The sequence below is a fragment of the Plecotus auritus genome (assembly GCF_963455305.1).
Source record: "Plecotus auritus genome assembly, chromosome: 7".
Lineage (NCBI taxonomy): Eukaryota > Metazoa > Chordata > Mammalia > Chiroptera > Vespertilionidae > Plecotus > Plecotus auritus.
The window spans coordinates 78,946,944-78,963,253 of NC_137774.1; the positions used below are offsets into that span (position 1 = coordinate 78,946,944).

A 16,310-nucleotide genomic window follows, 5' to 3' on the forward strand; every position below is an offset into this window, starting at 1 on the left:
GAGCCCAGCTGGGGAGTGGCGGGAGTTGGGCTTTAAGGGAGTGTGGACAAATTAGGTGGTGTCTAGAACAGAGAGATCTGAGAGCTTGAGGCCACCTTGTAGGGGGAGAGTTTTCTGCTGGTCCCTTGCTTGCTTTCTTTGCATGCTGGCTTAGTCTTGGCGGGCTCCTGTCCTGACCTGACTGGTGTAGGGAAACAGGCTAGAGATGAGGCTGCCTGCTCCTAAGCTGAGCATCTGAAAGTACCACTGGGCAGGCTGAAGGTGCCAGGAGGGACTGCCGGACTCACTGCGTCTCCTACACCATGCGTTGCCTGGCTCCACGCCCTGCGGGGTCCTACCTGCCGGAGCCCCAAGGTAAAAAAGTGGGTGGAGGAAGTTGAGAATGCTTCTTAATTTAGGGTGGTCCCAGCTAGTCTTGCCATCCTAAATAAACAGACACACTCTGGAGTGGGGGCTTGGGGGGTCAGAGAGAGGGCCCTTGTCCAGCTATAACTGTTGGAAGAAGTGAGGTGGTTGGCCATTTCCTTCCACTTGAGGGGCACTCAGTCAGTCCAGATGCCTGGGATGTGAGAGGGTTTTATCAGCCCTTGAAGAGTTCTGAGGGCCCACTTTCAGAGGGTGTGTTGTTAGCCCTCAGCATCGGTGGCCTGGCTCGGCCAATCACAAGACCCTCTAGCTGCCTGGTAAACACTGAGGGGTGCCCTTGAAGGACAGGACTCCTGCCAGACCCCACCCCATCCTCGCGGAAGCAGGGAAACCAAAGCCAGAGTCAGCCCCTTGGTATAGTTGTTGAGCCTCAGCCAGCTGGCCTCTGGACAGACGCTGCCCTCTCCCCAGTTTCCAAGTGATGTTTTGGGGGAGAAGTGGGAGACAGGGGACAGATGGTGAGAGACAGCATAGTACAGACAACTTGCACCAGCTCCGAAGTCAGAGCACAGGTTTGAATCCCAGCTGCACTGTGGGCTGGCTGCGGTGTGACCCTGAACCTGTCGCCAGCCCTTTCTGAGGCTGTTTTCCTGGGCTGTAAAAGGGGAAGTGTCTTCTGACAGGACAATGGCGAGGAATTAAAGGGTCTAGCACAGAACCTGGCACATTGTAGGAACTGACTGTCATCATAGGAGCCCGATGTTATTGGTGTTGCCATTGTTGTGTGGTGGAAAGTGGTGGGACTCCTTTGCTCAGACACCATTGAAATGTGTGGCTTCCTCTGAACCCCAGATTATGACGAGTTTGCCAGCTCTGTTGGATGCAGCCAGAGCTTGTTGGGAAGTTTGTTTGCTTTTTAAATTTTTTATTTATTGATTTGAGCGGGGGCGGGGGGGGGGGGGGTGTCATTGGTTTGGTGTTCCACATATTTGCACATTCATTGGTTGGTTCTTGTAAGTTCCCTGACCAGGGACTGAACCCACAATCCTGGCGTATCAGGTGGATGCTCTAACCAGCTGAGCTATGGGCTAGTTCTGTTGGGGGAGTTTTTGAGGGGGAGAGAGAAGTCACTTTGACCCACCCCCTCAGTTCCAGGTGAGGAAATCCAAGCCTGGGAAGGGAAGTGACCCCCCCTACCCCAAAGATCTCAGGGTGGGCAGGGCAGAGGTCCAGGATTCTGGAGGAGGAAGGCAAGTCATGCGGAAGGAGGTGTGGCATTGGAAATGCCAGGTTGCTGGGCTGAACCTCCAGTGCAGGTCCCTGAGGCGTGGTTCCTCCCCCACCCCCCTCCCCTGAAAGGGCACCCAGCTTCCTGGAAGTAAAGATCAGAGAGCAGGCTCTGGTTCACATGCCCTGCAGGGTGGTTTGCTGCCTTCACAGTGGTGAGCTAGACCAAAACCAAGGGGATGAGCTCTCTGCAAGCCAGGGCGTGCAGATCGCATGCCCATGGGCAGGCTGGCGCCCCCGCAGCAGGGGACGCCCTGGAAGCGCCCAGGGGTGTAGGGGTGCCACGGAGGTGTTTCTGAGAAGCCACGTGGTAGACGCAGCAAGGGTAGGCTTGGATGCCTGTTGACTCCCCAGTCTGGCCCAAGCCTCGTGGAGCAGAATGAAAATGAAAGAGAAAAAGGGCTGCTGCCGGGGGTGGAGGCAGGGTGGCCAGGTGACTGGCCATCCCAGGCTCACTATAGCCCCGGAGCTGTTGGTGGGAGAGGCCGCCAGCAGCGCGACACCGCGCGGGAGTCCAGGAAACAGCGGTAGGTGAGCAAGGTCCCCTCTGCAGCCCCTAAAGTCGGGCTGGGAATGGAGACTCAGACGGGCAGCGACTTGCCGAAGGTCACACAGCAAGGCTGGGAGCAGGGGAAGAGGATGTGCAGGATGTAGAGCTGGGAAACTCGTGGTTTCCAGCATCCGTTGAAGGACCCGGACGCTGGGGCCAAGGAATGCGGCAGGGAGAGCCAGGTGGGAGGGAGTGTCCGCAGAGGGACTGGGACGCAGAGCAGAAAACAGGTGGTGGGGTCAGCCCTAGGCTGACTGCGCCTCCTAGAGACTGTAGAGGCGTGCAGGTGAGTGCAGAGGACGAAAGCTCTTCCTCCGTGGGGGCCCTTGAAAAGGGGGCGTGGGGCTCAGTTTCCCTGTTGGATCATATCCCTGCTCAGACTCTGGAGTCTGGGAACAGCCCTCCTGGTGGGATCCCCGGCAGGGAGGGCTCTGGGCAGCCCGAACTTGAGGAACTTTAGCTAGCCGCTGGAGAAATCCGCTCCTCTTTGAGGACATTGGGAGGCGGGGTCTTTTCTGGAATGTCTTTGAAGGTTGGTATCTCTGCCTCACTTTGGGGTCCTGAGCCCCTGGAAAGGGGGCATGCGTTCTCTAGGGCCCCAGAATGCTGGAATAGGAGCCACCATGTCTAGCTCTGTCTGGGGGGCCCTTAACACGGCAGTTCTCTGAGTCCCACGGCCCCTCTTTCCACCTGATACAGGGGAGGGGTACAGCCCAGAAGGCCACAGCACCCCGCTTCCAGTGGCAGCTAGGGGTTCCTTACTTGGGCAGAAAGTCTTCTATCTGTGCACTGCTCCCTTCCCCCACCCAAGGAACTACTTCAGGTCAACCAGAAGGTTAAGAAAATCAGTGCTTCTTGTTCTAGCAGCGGTGGGGAACCTTTTTTTTTTTTTTTTTCGGCCAAAGGCCATTTGGATATGTATAATGTCACTATCAACTTAAAAATTATCCTGCTATATTTGGTCAAACATTTAATTAACTCACCCCTAGTTCCTTGGCCGGCTGTATAGTGTGAAGGTTCCAAGGCCCTGCCCCTAAACCCCATTGGCTAGGCCTGGGGTGGGCCTCCTAATGGCAGGTTAAACCATTTATCCCAGGCGATTCTTATCTCAGGAGTCCAGTGGTCATACACACATTGAGAGGCACAGATGTGTCCCAACCCCTGTCCTCTCTCCATGTTACAGAAACTCTGGGAACTTCCCCGAGAGGTTTTGTCAAAGGCCACATAGCCAAGTGGTTGGTAGAGTCAGGATTTGAACTGAGGTCTCCAGAGCAGCAGGGAGGTTTCCCAAAGACTTGGACACATGTGTGGTGAGTGGTCCAAAGACCATTCTCCAAGAGGCATTAATTGACACTGGTTCTCATAGGGAGGGAACGGGTGCTTTTCTGACTCTTTTTCATCCTCCGTCTGTTTTGTGTGTCGGGGTCTTTAATAGCACTCTAACGGCTGTGTGGTACTCATGAAGGTTCCTTTTTAACAAACTGGTAAGGCAGCTAACATTATTTTGATAACCTTGTTTTGTTTTCAATGGCAAGTGATACTGTGGTTTTGGGTTTGTTTTTCATATGAAGTAGTTATAGAAAGTTTTCTTTTTCTAAAGTAATAACAAACCTGACCAATGTAACCATTTTAAATGTGCAATTTAGAGGCAGTAAGTACATTCACGATGTTGTACAACTGTAACCACCATCCATCTCCAGAACTTTTTCATCTTCTCCAACTTAGTCTGTCTCCATTAAACAATAACTCCTTATTCTCCTCTCCCCACCACAGTCCCTGGCAACCACTATTTAACTTTCTGTTTCTAAGAACTTGACTATTCTAGGTGCCTCATATAAGTGGAATCATGTATTTGTCCTTTTGTGTCTGGCTTCTTTCACTTAGCATAACACCTTCAAGGCGCCTCTGTGTTGTACCCTGGATCAGAACTTCATTCCTTTTTATGACTGAGTGATATTGCAATGTATGGATAGATCATGTTTTGCTTATCTGTTTATCTGTCCATGGGTACTTGAGTTGTTTCCACCTCTTGTCTATTGTGAATAGGGCTTTTATGAACATTCATGTATATGCCTGAGTCCTTGCCTTCAACTCTAGAAAGTTTTCTTTCTTTTTTAAAATACATATGTTTTTATTGATTTCAGAGAGGACGGGAGAGGGAGAGAGAAATAGAAACATCAATGATGCGAGAGAATCATCAATTGGCCACCTGCTGCACGCCCCACACTGGGTATGGAGCCTGCAAGCCGGGCATGTTCCCTGACCGGGAATCGAACCATGACCTCCTGGTTCATAGGTGACACTCAACCACTGAGCTATGCCAGCCAGGCTAGAAACTTTTCTTTTAAAATGAATATATTTGTTTCTTTAAAAATTAATTTACATAAAATGCTAAGGTAAATTATAGAATAGGTGGAATGAAGATATGATGAAAAATTGTAAAGGAGGCAGATGATTGGCTGAAGTTTGGGAGACTCGGGATTAGTGGAAAGACCTTGTAGCTATTATAACAATCTAGGCTGTGGGACTGAGGGCTCCTAGATCAAGGGCAGAGCAGCTGAGGGACTTTTGAAATGAAAAATATAAGAATTGAGGAAGTGTCCAATGGTAGCAGAAACAGAGGCTCTAGATAGTTCCCTTGGGGGAAGGAGAATTGTAGCCTTCCTGGTGTTCAAGAAAGGCCCTGCCAGGTGAGTCAGTGTCTTCTTGATGAGTGGAAATAAAACCTCTCTTAGTGCTCAGAATGTGTCGAGGAGACACAAAAGGATGCTCATTCAAAAATTCAGATTCCCAGGCCATTCCCCAGACCTACTGAATCAGAACTTAGTGTGGGTGAGGCTTAGGCTGCTATGTGGTTAGCAACTTTTCCAGGCAGGTTATTTTTTTTTCTTTTTTCTCTCTATTCTTTCTGGGGCAGTTTTAATTCATAGCCAAATCTGTCAACTGCTGAGCTCTGTAGACAGATCCTGGCAGGCAGGGCCAGCCTTTGATTCATCTCGGAGTCTCCAGCACCCAGCAGAGGCTAAGCACTGGCATAGGTGCCATGTTAGGTAGAGCGAGGGGTCAGGACTGGAGTTGGGGGCCTGATCTGCTAATGCAGCACAGCAGCCTCATTCCCCTCCCCTCCCCAGCATCTGACTCAGGCTCTTGTCCCCCCAAAATGTGTTGACTCCTTTTCCAGGTCATTGACTGCAGCTAGAAATGTTGGGACATGCAGAGGAAAGGCCACTGGAGGGTGGGGAGGCCAGGGAGCTGGAAGGAAGATTACCTTCTGCACTAGCACTGCAGGCACCCCTCTGCCCCTGGCTGCAGCTCTTATAGTGTGTCTCCTCCCTTTTTATCCGGGGCCACCAGCCTCCCCACCCCCAATAACTGTACCACTTACAGACACATGAACAAACCAAGGTGGTCTTGTTTGAGTTCTAAGATTCCCCAAGTTGTGATGACGTAGATTCCTTCAATGGGGGTCCAGATAGATAGGTGGCTTACCTGAGCTCTCAGAAGTAGTCTCTGTGGGGCCATCTGTGAGGTTCTTTATATAAAATTTTTTTTTATTGATTTCAGAGAGGAAGGGAGAGGGAGAGAGAGACAGAAACATCAATGATGAGAGAATCATCAATCAGCTGCCTCCTGCACGTCCCACACTGGGGATCGAGCCCGCAACCAGGGCATGCACCCCAACTAGGAATTGAACCAGGACCTCCTGGTTCATAGGTTGACATTCAACCACTGAACCATGCCAACCGAACCAATTGTGGGGTTCTTTATGATTTCCAGACCCCACTTGGGGCTCTCAGGCCACGTGTTGGGAGAGATGCAGCCCTTCTCCCTCCCCTGTCTCCCCGCCCCCCCGCCTTGGCCCAGGAAAAGGGCGGTAGCTTGGCCTTTCAGTTATGCTTCCTCCAGTCATGGCTGGCTGGGCCCTGATGCAAACCTGTTGTTTGGGTTCCTATAACCACCACCTAACCCATTATAAACAGGCAACTCTAGCCAGGGCCCTCTGTTGGATTAGAAAGTCCATTCTCTGTGACTTCTGGGTCTGTGCTGAGATCCCCCCACCCGCCCCTCACCCCCTATCGGTAGTGAAAGTTGTTGAGTGAAAGGAAAAGAGCACCTGGAAGTGGTAAGCTATGTGTATTTTCTCTCAGTCTTACCCTCCCACTGTCCTTCCCCACTTCAGCTTTGTTTTCTCCTGGGTCAGGTGGGGGTTCTCAGAAGGCTGTCTCACATCCCTGGCCTTCAAGGTCAGCTATTCTCTCACCTCCTCCAACAAACTTCCTCTGATTCCTTCCAACATGTATCTGTGTCCCATGTGGGTTGAATGGTGGCACCCAAAAGGATATCAACACATCAAATCCCTAGAACCTGAGAATGTGACCTTATTTTGGATAAGGGCCTTTGCAGATGTAATTAGGTTAAGAATCTTGAAATGAGATCATCCTGGATTATCCGGGTGGGCCCTGCATCCAATGGCAAGTGTCCTTATAAAAAAAAGGCAGAAAATTTGAGACACAAAGAGGTGATGTGACCACAGAGGCAGAGATTAGAGTGGCTTGGCCAACAAGGTCACATGCCAAGGAATGCCATCAGTTCCCAGAAGCTAGAAGAGGCAAGGAAGGATTCTCCTCCAGAGCCTCCAGAGGGACCAGAGCCTTGTCAGCACCTTGATTTTGGAGTTCTGGCTTGCAGAACTGTGAGAGAAGAAGGCTGTATTGTTTTAAAGTGCTCGTTTTGTGGTGGTTTGTTGCAGCAGTAGACTACCTGAACTAGGGAGCAGGTGGGGGTATTAGAGCTACACAGGTGAGGCTTCAAATTGGCTTTAGCAGGCCAGAGCTAGCCTACCTTCCAGGGTTGGTGTTTTGTTTTGTTTTAAAAACTTGCCCTGCTGGTGTTTCTCAGTGGTTAGAGCATCAGCCTCACACCAAAGGGTCTCAAGTTAGATTCCTGGTCATGGGCATATACCTGGATTGGAGACAACCAATAAATGTCTCTCTCCCACATAGATGTTTCTCTCTCTCTCTCTCTCAAAAAAAAAATAAATAAATAAATAAATAAAGTCAGTGGAAAAAAATAAAAATAAAAACTTTATTGGGATATAATTCACCCATTTAAATCCAATGGTCTTTTTAGTATATTCACACAGTTGTGCAATCCTCTGTGCAGTCAATTTTAGAACATTTTCATCATCCTCCCCAAAAGAAACCCTGTATCATTAACAGTTGTTCCCCATTTCCCCCCACAACTCTACCCCAATCCTAGCCACTAATCTACTATCTTCCTCTAAAGATTTGCCTAATTGGCATATTTCATATAAATGGAATCATATGATATGCGGGCCTTTCTGTTTGACTTCTTTCACTTAGCATGATTGTTTTCAAGTTTCATCCATGTTGTAGCATATGTTAATACTTACTTCTTTTTATGGCTGAATAACATTCCACTGTATGGATTTACCATATCCTGTTTACCCATTCATCCATTGATGGGCATTTAAGTTGCTTCTGTTATTTTGGCTGTTATGCATTGTACACAAGTTTTTGTGTGGACATGTCCAAGGTTATCTTAAAGATTAAATGAAGTAGCATCTAAGGTACTTTCTATGGCCTTTAACAAATGATAATGAAAGATCTTACAGAAAATCTGCCCCAACTGCTTCAATTTACAGATTAGGAAATTGAAGTACAGAGAGGAGCAGAGAATTGCTCAAGGTCACCGACAGCAGTAGAGCATTACAGCTAAATGTAGGACCTTGAGTCAGTCTGCCCAGACCAAATCCTGGTTCCACTTGGATTTGGGTGACCTTATGTAAGTCACTTCATCTATCGGAGACTTAATTTACTAGAAGAGGCAAGGAAGGATTCTCCCCTAGAGCCATAGTATAAAATCAGGATAGTGATAATACCCGCCTTATATGGTTATTGATGTGAGGAGTAAATGTACTAGCCTGTGGGTCTGGCACATAGTAGGTGCTCTCTATCTTAGCTGTCATCATTTATGGCAGTGCAAGATGTGGAACTCGGGTCTCCTGGCTTACCAGATGTAAGATGTCTTGACCCTACACTTCTTCAGTTTCCTCTCCTGTATCATGAGCATCTTCCTCGTCACATTAGGACCTAGTGTAATTGTAAGTTTTTTGAAGGAAGGAAGTATGGCTTCCTCTTCCCATGTCCTGAGCATATAAGAGGAGCTGAATGAGCTCTTTTGCGCACTTTCTTTGGCTACCCCAACCCCGGCCTTTACCAAGTAACTCAGCTGGTAACTATGTTAATTCTCTGCATCTTTTCAACATCTGATAAGATGACCAAGTGTGTCTCCCTTCCAGGCAGTGGACCGTGTACCACCATGGAGTTGGGGCCTCTAGAAGGTGGGTACCTGGAGCTTCTCAACAGCAATGCCGACCCTTTGCAGCTCTACCACCTCTATGACCAGATGGACCTGGCTGGCGAGGAAGAGATGGACCTCTGCTCAGGTGCGCTCTCCTCCCTCCGGTCCCTCCCAAGCCCGCCCCCCCCCCCGCCCCCCCTCCTCAGCCTGCAGCGGAGACTGGCAGCAACCAGTGCAAGCGCTGGCCACGGAGCTCCGGTCAGCACCGCGGACAGCTCCTGACCCTGGCAGGAGGCTGGCTCTCGCACTGGGAACGTCTCCTAGTCAAGCCCCGCTCCTCTCTTCCGCCTCCCCCACCAGCCCTCTTCCCAGATCTCTCCTGTTTCATTCACAGGGCTTTTCCCCACAGAACCTGACACGGACAACATCAACTGCGAGCAGTTCAGCAGGCTGTTGTGGGACATAGAAGGTGATGAAGAGACCAGGGAAGCTTACGCCAATATCGGTGAGAAAGTACTCTGAGCCCAGAAAAAAGGACAGTTAAGGGGAAGTGTTTTTTTCCTTTTTTTGTTAATCTCCCCCATTCACCATGTGCCACAGCCTCTCACTCACAAAGCAGGGCAAGGGGGATGTGGGGTGAGGGCTCAAAGAACAGACTCCAGGGAGGACTCCAAGAAGATGGAGAAAAGTGAGGGAGACTGACCCCTCCACTAATGACCCACAGGCAAACAAAACCTCACTTTTAACTGGTTTGGCTCAGTGGATAGAGCATCCGCCTGCGGACTGAAGGGTCCCAGGTTCAATTCCAGTCAAGGGCATGTACCTTGGTTGCGGGCACATCCCCAGTAGAGGGTGTGCAGGAGGCAGCTGATTGATGTTTCTCTCTCATCAATGTTTCTAATTCTCTATTCCTCTCCCTTCCTCTCTGTAAAAATCAATAAAATATATTTTTAAAAAAAACACCTCACTTTTACATCCTTTGCCTCCATTTCTCTACCTTTTTCTATTTCTTGTTCTTTCCTCCCTTTGAACAAAGCCCATCCTTCCCTCCCATTCTCCCCAGCTCCTAAGCCAAACTACTCTAATCACCAGATGTGCTGCATCCTTACAACAGAGGAAGTAGGCATTATTAGTATCTCTATTTTACAGATAATGAAATGAAATTCAGAGGTGAAGCAATCTACCCAAACCTGCATTAGAGATAGTCATGGGCAGGTCTGAAATTCTAACCTACATCTTTCTCATTTCAGAGTCTTACTCTTAACCACAAAAAGAGAAGTATCTGGGGTGGGAAGGTTTGCTAAGGCATAAGCTGAGAGGCTGGACTGCAGCTTTAAAAAGAGCTAGGCTTTCAGAAAGGTGGAAGTCTTGGGGGAGAGGTGTTTGCATTGTTGTTGTTTTGGGGCTGGGTGGGGTAAGGATCCCTCCTCACCGGAGCCACCACTATCCCACACAGAGACTTTGTTGAGGTAGAAAAAGGCAGCCTTTCTTCTGGAAGACACAGCCCCCACCGGAAAGTAACCGCTTGGCTATTAAAGTGCAGGCTGAGCCCTGGCCACGTGCTCAGCTGGCTGTAGCTCAGCTGGTTGTAATTTTGTCTTGTACACCAAAAGATGGCGGGTTCGATTCCTGGTCAGGGCACTTACCCAGGTTGCGGGTTGGATCCCTGGTTGGGATGTGTGAAGGAGGCAATCAATCAATGTTTCTCTCTATCCCTTCCCCTCCCTAAAATCAATTTTAAAAAATGTAAAGTGCCGGCTGAATTTCCTGCCCCCCATTTGTCCTCTTAGTTGGGCACCTTGTACACTGAACAACCTGCACAACTGTTCTTAGTTGCCCTTTTTCTGGCAACCCCAGGAGCAGGTCACTCAGGAGGCCTGTGCTCAGCACAAATGCGGCTGGTCTTTCCCAGGGCTCAGTCCAGTGTCACGCCAGGGCAGAAGATGGAGAGGTGTCTCAAATTACAGAACCGAGAGCCTGCCTGCTTCCTTTCTTCCTGGGAATTTACTAGCAGGAAGCAGAAGTGTTTCGGGCTGAGGGCACTCACACTTCCTCACAACGGGAGGCCATAGTAAAAAACCTGGGCATCACTACGATTTGGGGGTTTCTCCCTTAGGGGCATCTACACAGGAAGTGGAACTGCCTGAGCTCCTCAAGTCTGTGGGTTTGCTCCTAGAAGGCCACACCCTGGCCTGGGCACGCAATCATTTGAGACATCCTGAAATATTACATTGGCTTTCATATGTATAAAAAATGGGAATAATAATCACACTTTCCCCATGGAATGGCTGGGGAGGATTGAACACATGTATGTATGTAAAGTAGTTAGAAAAGGAATTTGCAAAGAGTACGCATTCAGTAAATATTAGTACCACCCCTCCCTTATAGTCATCATCACCATTATCATCATCATCATCATCATCATTTTTGCCTTTCTTCCATTCCTCAGCTCAGAAGCCTTTAATGACTCCCAATTATCTATAAAATTAAGTCCTAAATTTCTCCAACATGAAACTTCTCCTGCAGATATCTGTCTCTCAGAGTTTCCCATACATACCCCAAATATCCAGAAAGCCCCCACTCTCGACCTCTCAGGCTCTGCCCCATCTTTTAAGGCCTGGCTCCAGGATCCCTTCCTCTCGGAAGCCCTCCCTGACTGCCTCATCCCAATCTCTCCTCTGACCTTCTGCCATGATCGTTGTCTTCCTATAGGTTCCAAACCACATTCTCCTTCATATAATTAGCCACTTCATTTATTGAGTGCCTACTGTGTACTGACTACTGTGTTGAATGCTTTAAATATAGAGCCTCTAATTCTCACCATCGGTCCCTGGGTTGTAGGCATTATTTATTCTCATGACACAGATGATGAAATGGGGGCCCCGAGAGGTTAAGTAACTAGCCCAAGGTTGCATAGTGGGGGAGAGAGCTGGAATTGAAACTCAAGCCCCCCTGACAACTCATCCACACTGCGCTGCACACCTTTATAGTAATAGATAAGTTTTTGTGGATACATACTCCAGCCCTTCAGTTAGATTAAGAGCCCACGAAGGCTCAGTGTTCCTTCATGAATTTGATCATTCATTCAGCAAACATTATTGAGAACTCACTGACTGCACTTTTCCTTGTCTGGGCAGCGGAACTGGACCAGTATGTGTTCCAGGACTCCCAGTTCGAGGGCCTGAGCAAAGACATTTTCAGTAAGTTGGGGGCTCTTGGCTCAGCCCACATGTCCTTCCTTGTTCCTTGGGGAGCACTGTAATGCCTGAAGACCATTCTGTTATGGGTGGTCAGATCCCTTCCCAACAGAGGGACAACATGGGTTCAGCTGGGGTGTCCATTGACTGTGCATGTTGGCATCTGGTTTTCTTCCAAAGTCGAGCACATAGGATTAGAAGACATGATCAGCGAGAGTGTGGAGATGCTGGAGGAAGCAGGACAAAAGAGTCAGAAAAGACGTGAGTGAGCCCCGCCCTGGTCCTACCCAGTCTCGCTTGACTCCTGGCCCTGCTGGCCCTGCCTTCGCTCCACAGCCTATAGAGGCTCTCAGTTGCTTCCCTCATTAAGTCCTGTCTAATCCACCTGGGTGTGGGTGTCCCACCAGCCTCTCCCCTCACCACGGCCCCCTGGTGACCCAGGGAGGAAGCAGACAGCCCCGGTGCAAGTGGCTACTCTCCTGGTGGGTCTCTGTCACTGGCTGTGTTGACTGCCATGTCCGAAGGACCTTTAGGCTCTGGCTTCCCTTTAGTCTTTAGTTGACACCCCTGTATTTTTTTTGGGGGGGGTGTCTCTTCAAGCGCAGGTTTTGGAATCAGCAAGGACTGGGCTTTAATCCTGGATCTGCTACTTATGCTCCCTGTGAGCGTGGCAAGTACCTGCACCTTTTTGAGCTTCCTACTCAGTCTCCCTGCCTCCTCAATCTGGCAGCCAACGTGAGCTTTCTAAATACAAATCTATCATTCCACTTCCCTGTTAAGCTTCCAATGGCTACAAAATACATACCACAAGGCCTGCATGATCGGTCCCTTTCCACCTCTCCAAACTACCCATAAGCCACCCTGCTCCAGCCACACTGGCTTCTTTCCATTCCTGTAACCCACGGACCCTTCCTAGCCTCAGGGCCTTGGCACTTGCTGTTCCCTTTATCTGTAATGTCATTCCCCTACTTCTTTCCATGGCCAGCTCCTTCAGATCTTTTAGGTCTTGGCTAACATGTCACCTCCTCCGGGAGGTTTTCCTTGACCACAATTTTCATGTGATTACCTCGTTTACTTTTACCTTGTTGTGTCTCTCCTAGCACCTTAGTACTGGTCATAGTCTGAACTAATTTTATTTATTGCCTTTTGCCTAGTTCCCCCTCTGTGAGGACAGGGACCTTGTCTTTTTTACTCATCACCACATCCCCAGTATCTACCACAGTGCCTGGCATGCAGTAATTCCTCAATAAAAATCCGTTGAATGAAAATATCTATAAAGTAGGCATAAGAGTTAATCAAGTGCATACTATGTGCCAGACCACGTGTAAGCCCGGTACCAACTTCTTTATGTTCAGTTTTCTCAGTTCCCCTCTCTGAAGACAACCTATGCTGTCATTTCCTTTTTGCCTTGTTAGACATGTTATTTATCTAGAACCCAACTCAAAGTTGTTGTTTTTTTTAATTTTCTACACAAATGGCCACATTTTTACCTATACTATCTGCACCTGAAGAAATGCTTTCTTGCCCTGGCTGGTTTGGCTCAGTGGGTAGAGCATTGGCCTGCGGACTGAAGGGTCCCAGGTTCAATTCCAGTAAAGGGCACATGCCTGGGTTGCAGGCTCGATCCCCAATAGGGGGCGTGCAGGAGGTAGCCAATCAATGATTCTCTCTCACCATTGATGTTTCTATCTCTCTCTCTCTTCCTCCCCTTCCTCTCTGAAACCAGTAAAAAAAAGAGAGAGAGAGAAAGAAATGCTTTCTTCATTTAACAGTCTGGGAAGTCACTTGTGAATCACTGATGGAGAATTGTCTTGCCTCCAAAGAACTCTTCCTTCCTTCCTTTTTTCCTTCCTTCCGTTCTCTCTCTCTCTCTCTCTCTCTCTCTCTCTCTCTCTCTCTCTCTCTCTCATTTTCATTTTGAGTATTTTCCCCAACATTTTATTATGAAGATTGGCCACATACAATAAAGGTGGAAGAATTGTGTTTCAAACAACCACATAGCTACCACTTACATTCTACAATTAATATTTGGCTGTATTTGCCTTAACCCATCTCTATCCATTTGTCCATCCCTCTATCCATCCACCCATTCATTCATGTTACATTTGGAAAATTTTAAGTGAATTGCAGCTGCTAGCACACTTCCCCATATATCTTTCAGCGTCCTTCCTTGTTCATTTTCAGGGGCTGCACAGTATTTCGTTGGTGGATGAACCATGGTTTGTTTACCCCTTGCTAAGGGACACCTAGGGGTTTTCTCCATTGGTGTGCTAAGTATTTGATGCTCACTCACTGATTTTCAGTGTATTCCTGTGAGGTAGAATCATCCTCCCATACTCCCAGTTCACAGATGAGAGCTCACAGGCTCAGAGAGGCTGTGTTGCAAAGACACACAGCTAGGAAGGGATCAAAAGCAGGTGTTTCATATTTTTTTAAACTCAAACTCGTCTTGTGTGTCCCCTCAGTGCTTGTGCCACTTCCAGTACTTCCTGCCCTGTGAGCTTCGAGGTGGGGTTTGGTTATAAACAAACAGATGAGGAGAGCAGGAATGGTCAGGGGGCAGGAGTGGGACCCCCAAGGCCACCTCCCAGGCAAAGCTATTTAGCCTGTTGGGGCCCAGGAGCCCCTCCTGGCTGGGAACACCCCTTCCCTGGGCCTGCTGACCCTGGTGTTCTCTCTGCAGCCTTCCCAGAGGAGCTGCCTGCAGACCTGAAGCACAGGAAGCTCGGTGAGCAGGGCAGGGGGGCAGGGGGGCTGCAAGGCGGGCCAGCCAGGGCTCCTCAAGTACACACAGAAACTGGCTTTTGAGAGCTGAGGATCAGAGAGGCAAAGCCACGTGTCCAAGATCACACAGCTAGTGAGAGGTGGATCTGGGTTTGAGAACAAGTTTATAATCCCAAAGCTTGTATAGTCCAAGGGCTGCTGGGAAACAGCTTCGCCTGTAGAGCCTCCTGCCTAACATCCCTCCCTCTTCTTTATGCTGAGTCAGAGCTGAGACCTTGCTCCCTCTCCTGCAGATCCTCGCCTTGCTTCACTGCTTCTTTCAGAGTGCAGTCAGTCACCCGTGCCCGCCCGCCCCCAAGCTTCAGTGAGCCTCTTCCTCCTAGCTCACCATCTTCCCCACCAGATGCTTCCTCCCCACCTCCTCCCACCCAGTTGTTATTGCAAAGGTGGAAAGACCAGCCCCTGGGGAACAGACCGAGGAATGAGAGGCTCATGGTCTGATGGAGGAAGCCTAGTCCCTGACCTCAGGGAGGTAGGGGTCCTGCCCATGAAGATCCCAGGATAATGGAGAAGCAGTCCCTGTCTTCAGGGAGCTCCCAATCTAATGGGGAAAGCAAATCTCTACCCTCTTAGTCTCCCCATTACACCCTTGCCCCAGTCTAATGGGGGTGCAACCACTCTTCTTTGGGGAAGTGCTTGGGTCTCCTTGGGAGCTCTGTGACTGGCTGTAGAAAGTGGAAGAGCCCTGGGCCAGCAGCCTACGTAAAGTCTGTCCTGCCTCAGTGGCTTAATGGGGCCATCACGAGTCTCCATCTCAGGAAGGTCTAAGGGCCCAGGCACAGGAGAGGGCTGGGGACAGGGGCCTGGCTGCCCAGCACAGAGTAGTTGCTAATCAAACCAGCTTTGCCCAGGGCTGAGAAGCAGATGGGAGTTTCCTCCAACTGCCAGGAGAGAGATGTACTCTGCTCCCAGAGCGCTCCCACCCCAGGAAGGCCCCTCCAGGCACCCTCTTAGATCCCATGCAGCCTCTAACATGGTCTTCCACACAGCCGAGCCCCTGACTGCGCCCATGGTGACTGGTACTTTCCTGGTGGGGCCAGTGAGTGACTCCTCGGCTCTGCCCTGCCCATCACCCCCTGCTCTGTTCAACAAGGAGCCAACATCCGTCCAGACCGGGCTGGAGGAAACCGTCCTAACGCCTGGTAGGTGAGGGGCTGGGAGAAGGAGGGCTTCCCCCTCCCTGTGCCAGAGGAGTGACAAAGGCAGGGCCCACCAGGGACAGAATCCTGACCCCAAACAGTGTCACCCACTCCCTTCCCAGCCAGTCCTATCCTGGGTTCCCATCAACTCGGTCTGTGCCAGAAAACATGTCCCTGGGAGGCACAGCAGGGAATCGCCACCAATTAGAGAATTCGACAGCCAGCCAGTGCATCCATCCACTGTGGAGGGAGCACCCCTCTGTGCCAGCCACTCTGCCAGGTGCCAGGGGCACTGCCATGGGCAAGGCAGACACTGCTGCTGCTGTTCAGGAGATTGGAGCCCTTTAGGAAGAGAGTCAGATAATCACAAAACAGGATTACAAACACAGGTGCTGTGGAGGGTCCCACCTCACTGCCTTGGTCTCTTGCAGCGCCCCCCTCCAGTTCCTTGCTGAGCTGCCTGAGTCTCCCTGCTGGGCCCATCCACATCATCCCTACCCTTCCTGCTCTGCCCCAGGGGCTCTGGCAAATCTCAGGAGCTGGGACAGAGGTGTCCAGTATACTCATCTACCAAGGTGAGTGAGGGAGGCCTGGCCCCACCCCTCTCCTGCTACCTGACTACTCCCTCCTCCCCAGGCATTTGGCAGGTGCAGCCTAGTACCC

The 16,310-nt window shown here is 49.9% G+C and overlaps 1 protein-coding gene across 1 annotated transcript in view; it reads left to right on the forward strand.

Annotated features, from left to right (window-relative positions):
• Positions 1-302: 302 nt before the first annotated feature.
• The window catches only part of CIITA (class II major histocompatibility complex transactivator), a gene marked incomplete at its 5' end in the record, with an annotated part of 33,282 nt that continues 17,274 nt past the window's right edge, over positions 303-16,310 (forward strand). Inside the window, 8 exons of the mRNA XM_080680509.1 lie at positions 303-354; positions 8,526-8,672; positions 8,937-9,032; positions 11,665-11,727; positions 11,905-11,985; positions 14,408-14,452; positions 15,498-15,650; positions 16,079-16,222. Coding sequence (XP_080536635.1) covers positions 303-354; positions 8,526-8,672; positions 8,937-9,032; positions 11,665-11,727; positions 11,905-11,985; positions 14,408-14,452; positions 15,498-15,650; positions 16,079-16,222 — 781 coding nt within the window. The remainder of the gene's footprint in view (positions 355-8,525; positions 8,673-8,936; positions 9,033-11,664; positions 11,728-11,904; positions 11,986-14,407; positions 14,453-15,497; positions 15,651-16,078; positions 16,223-16,310) is intronic.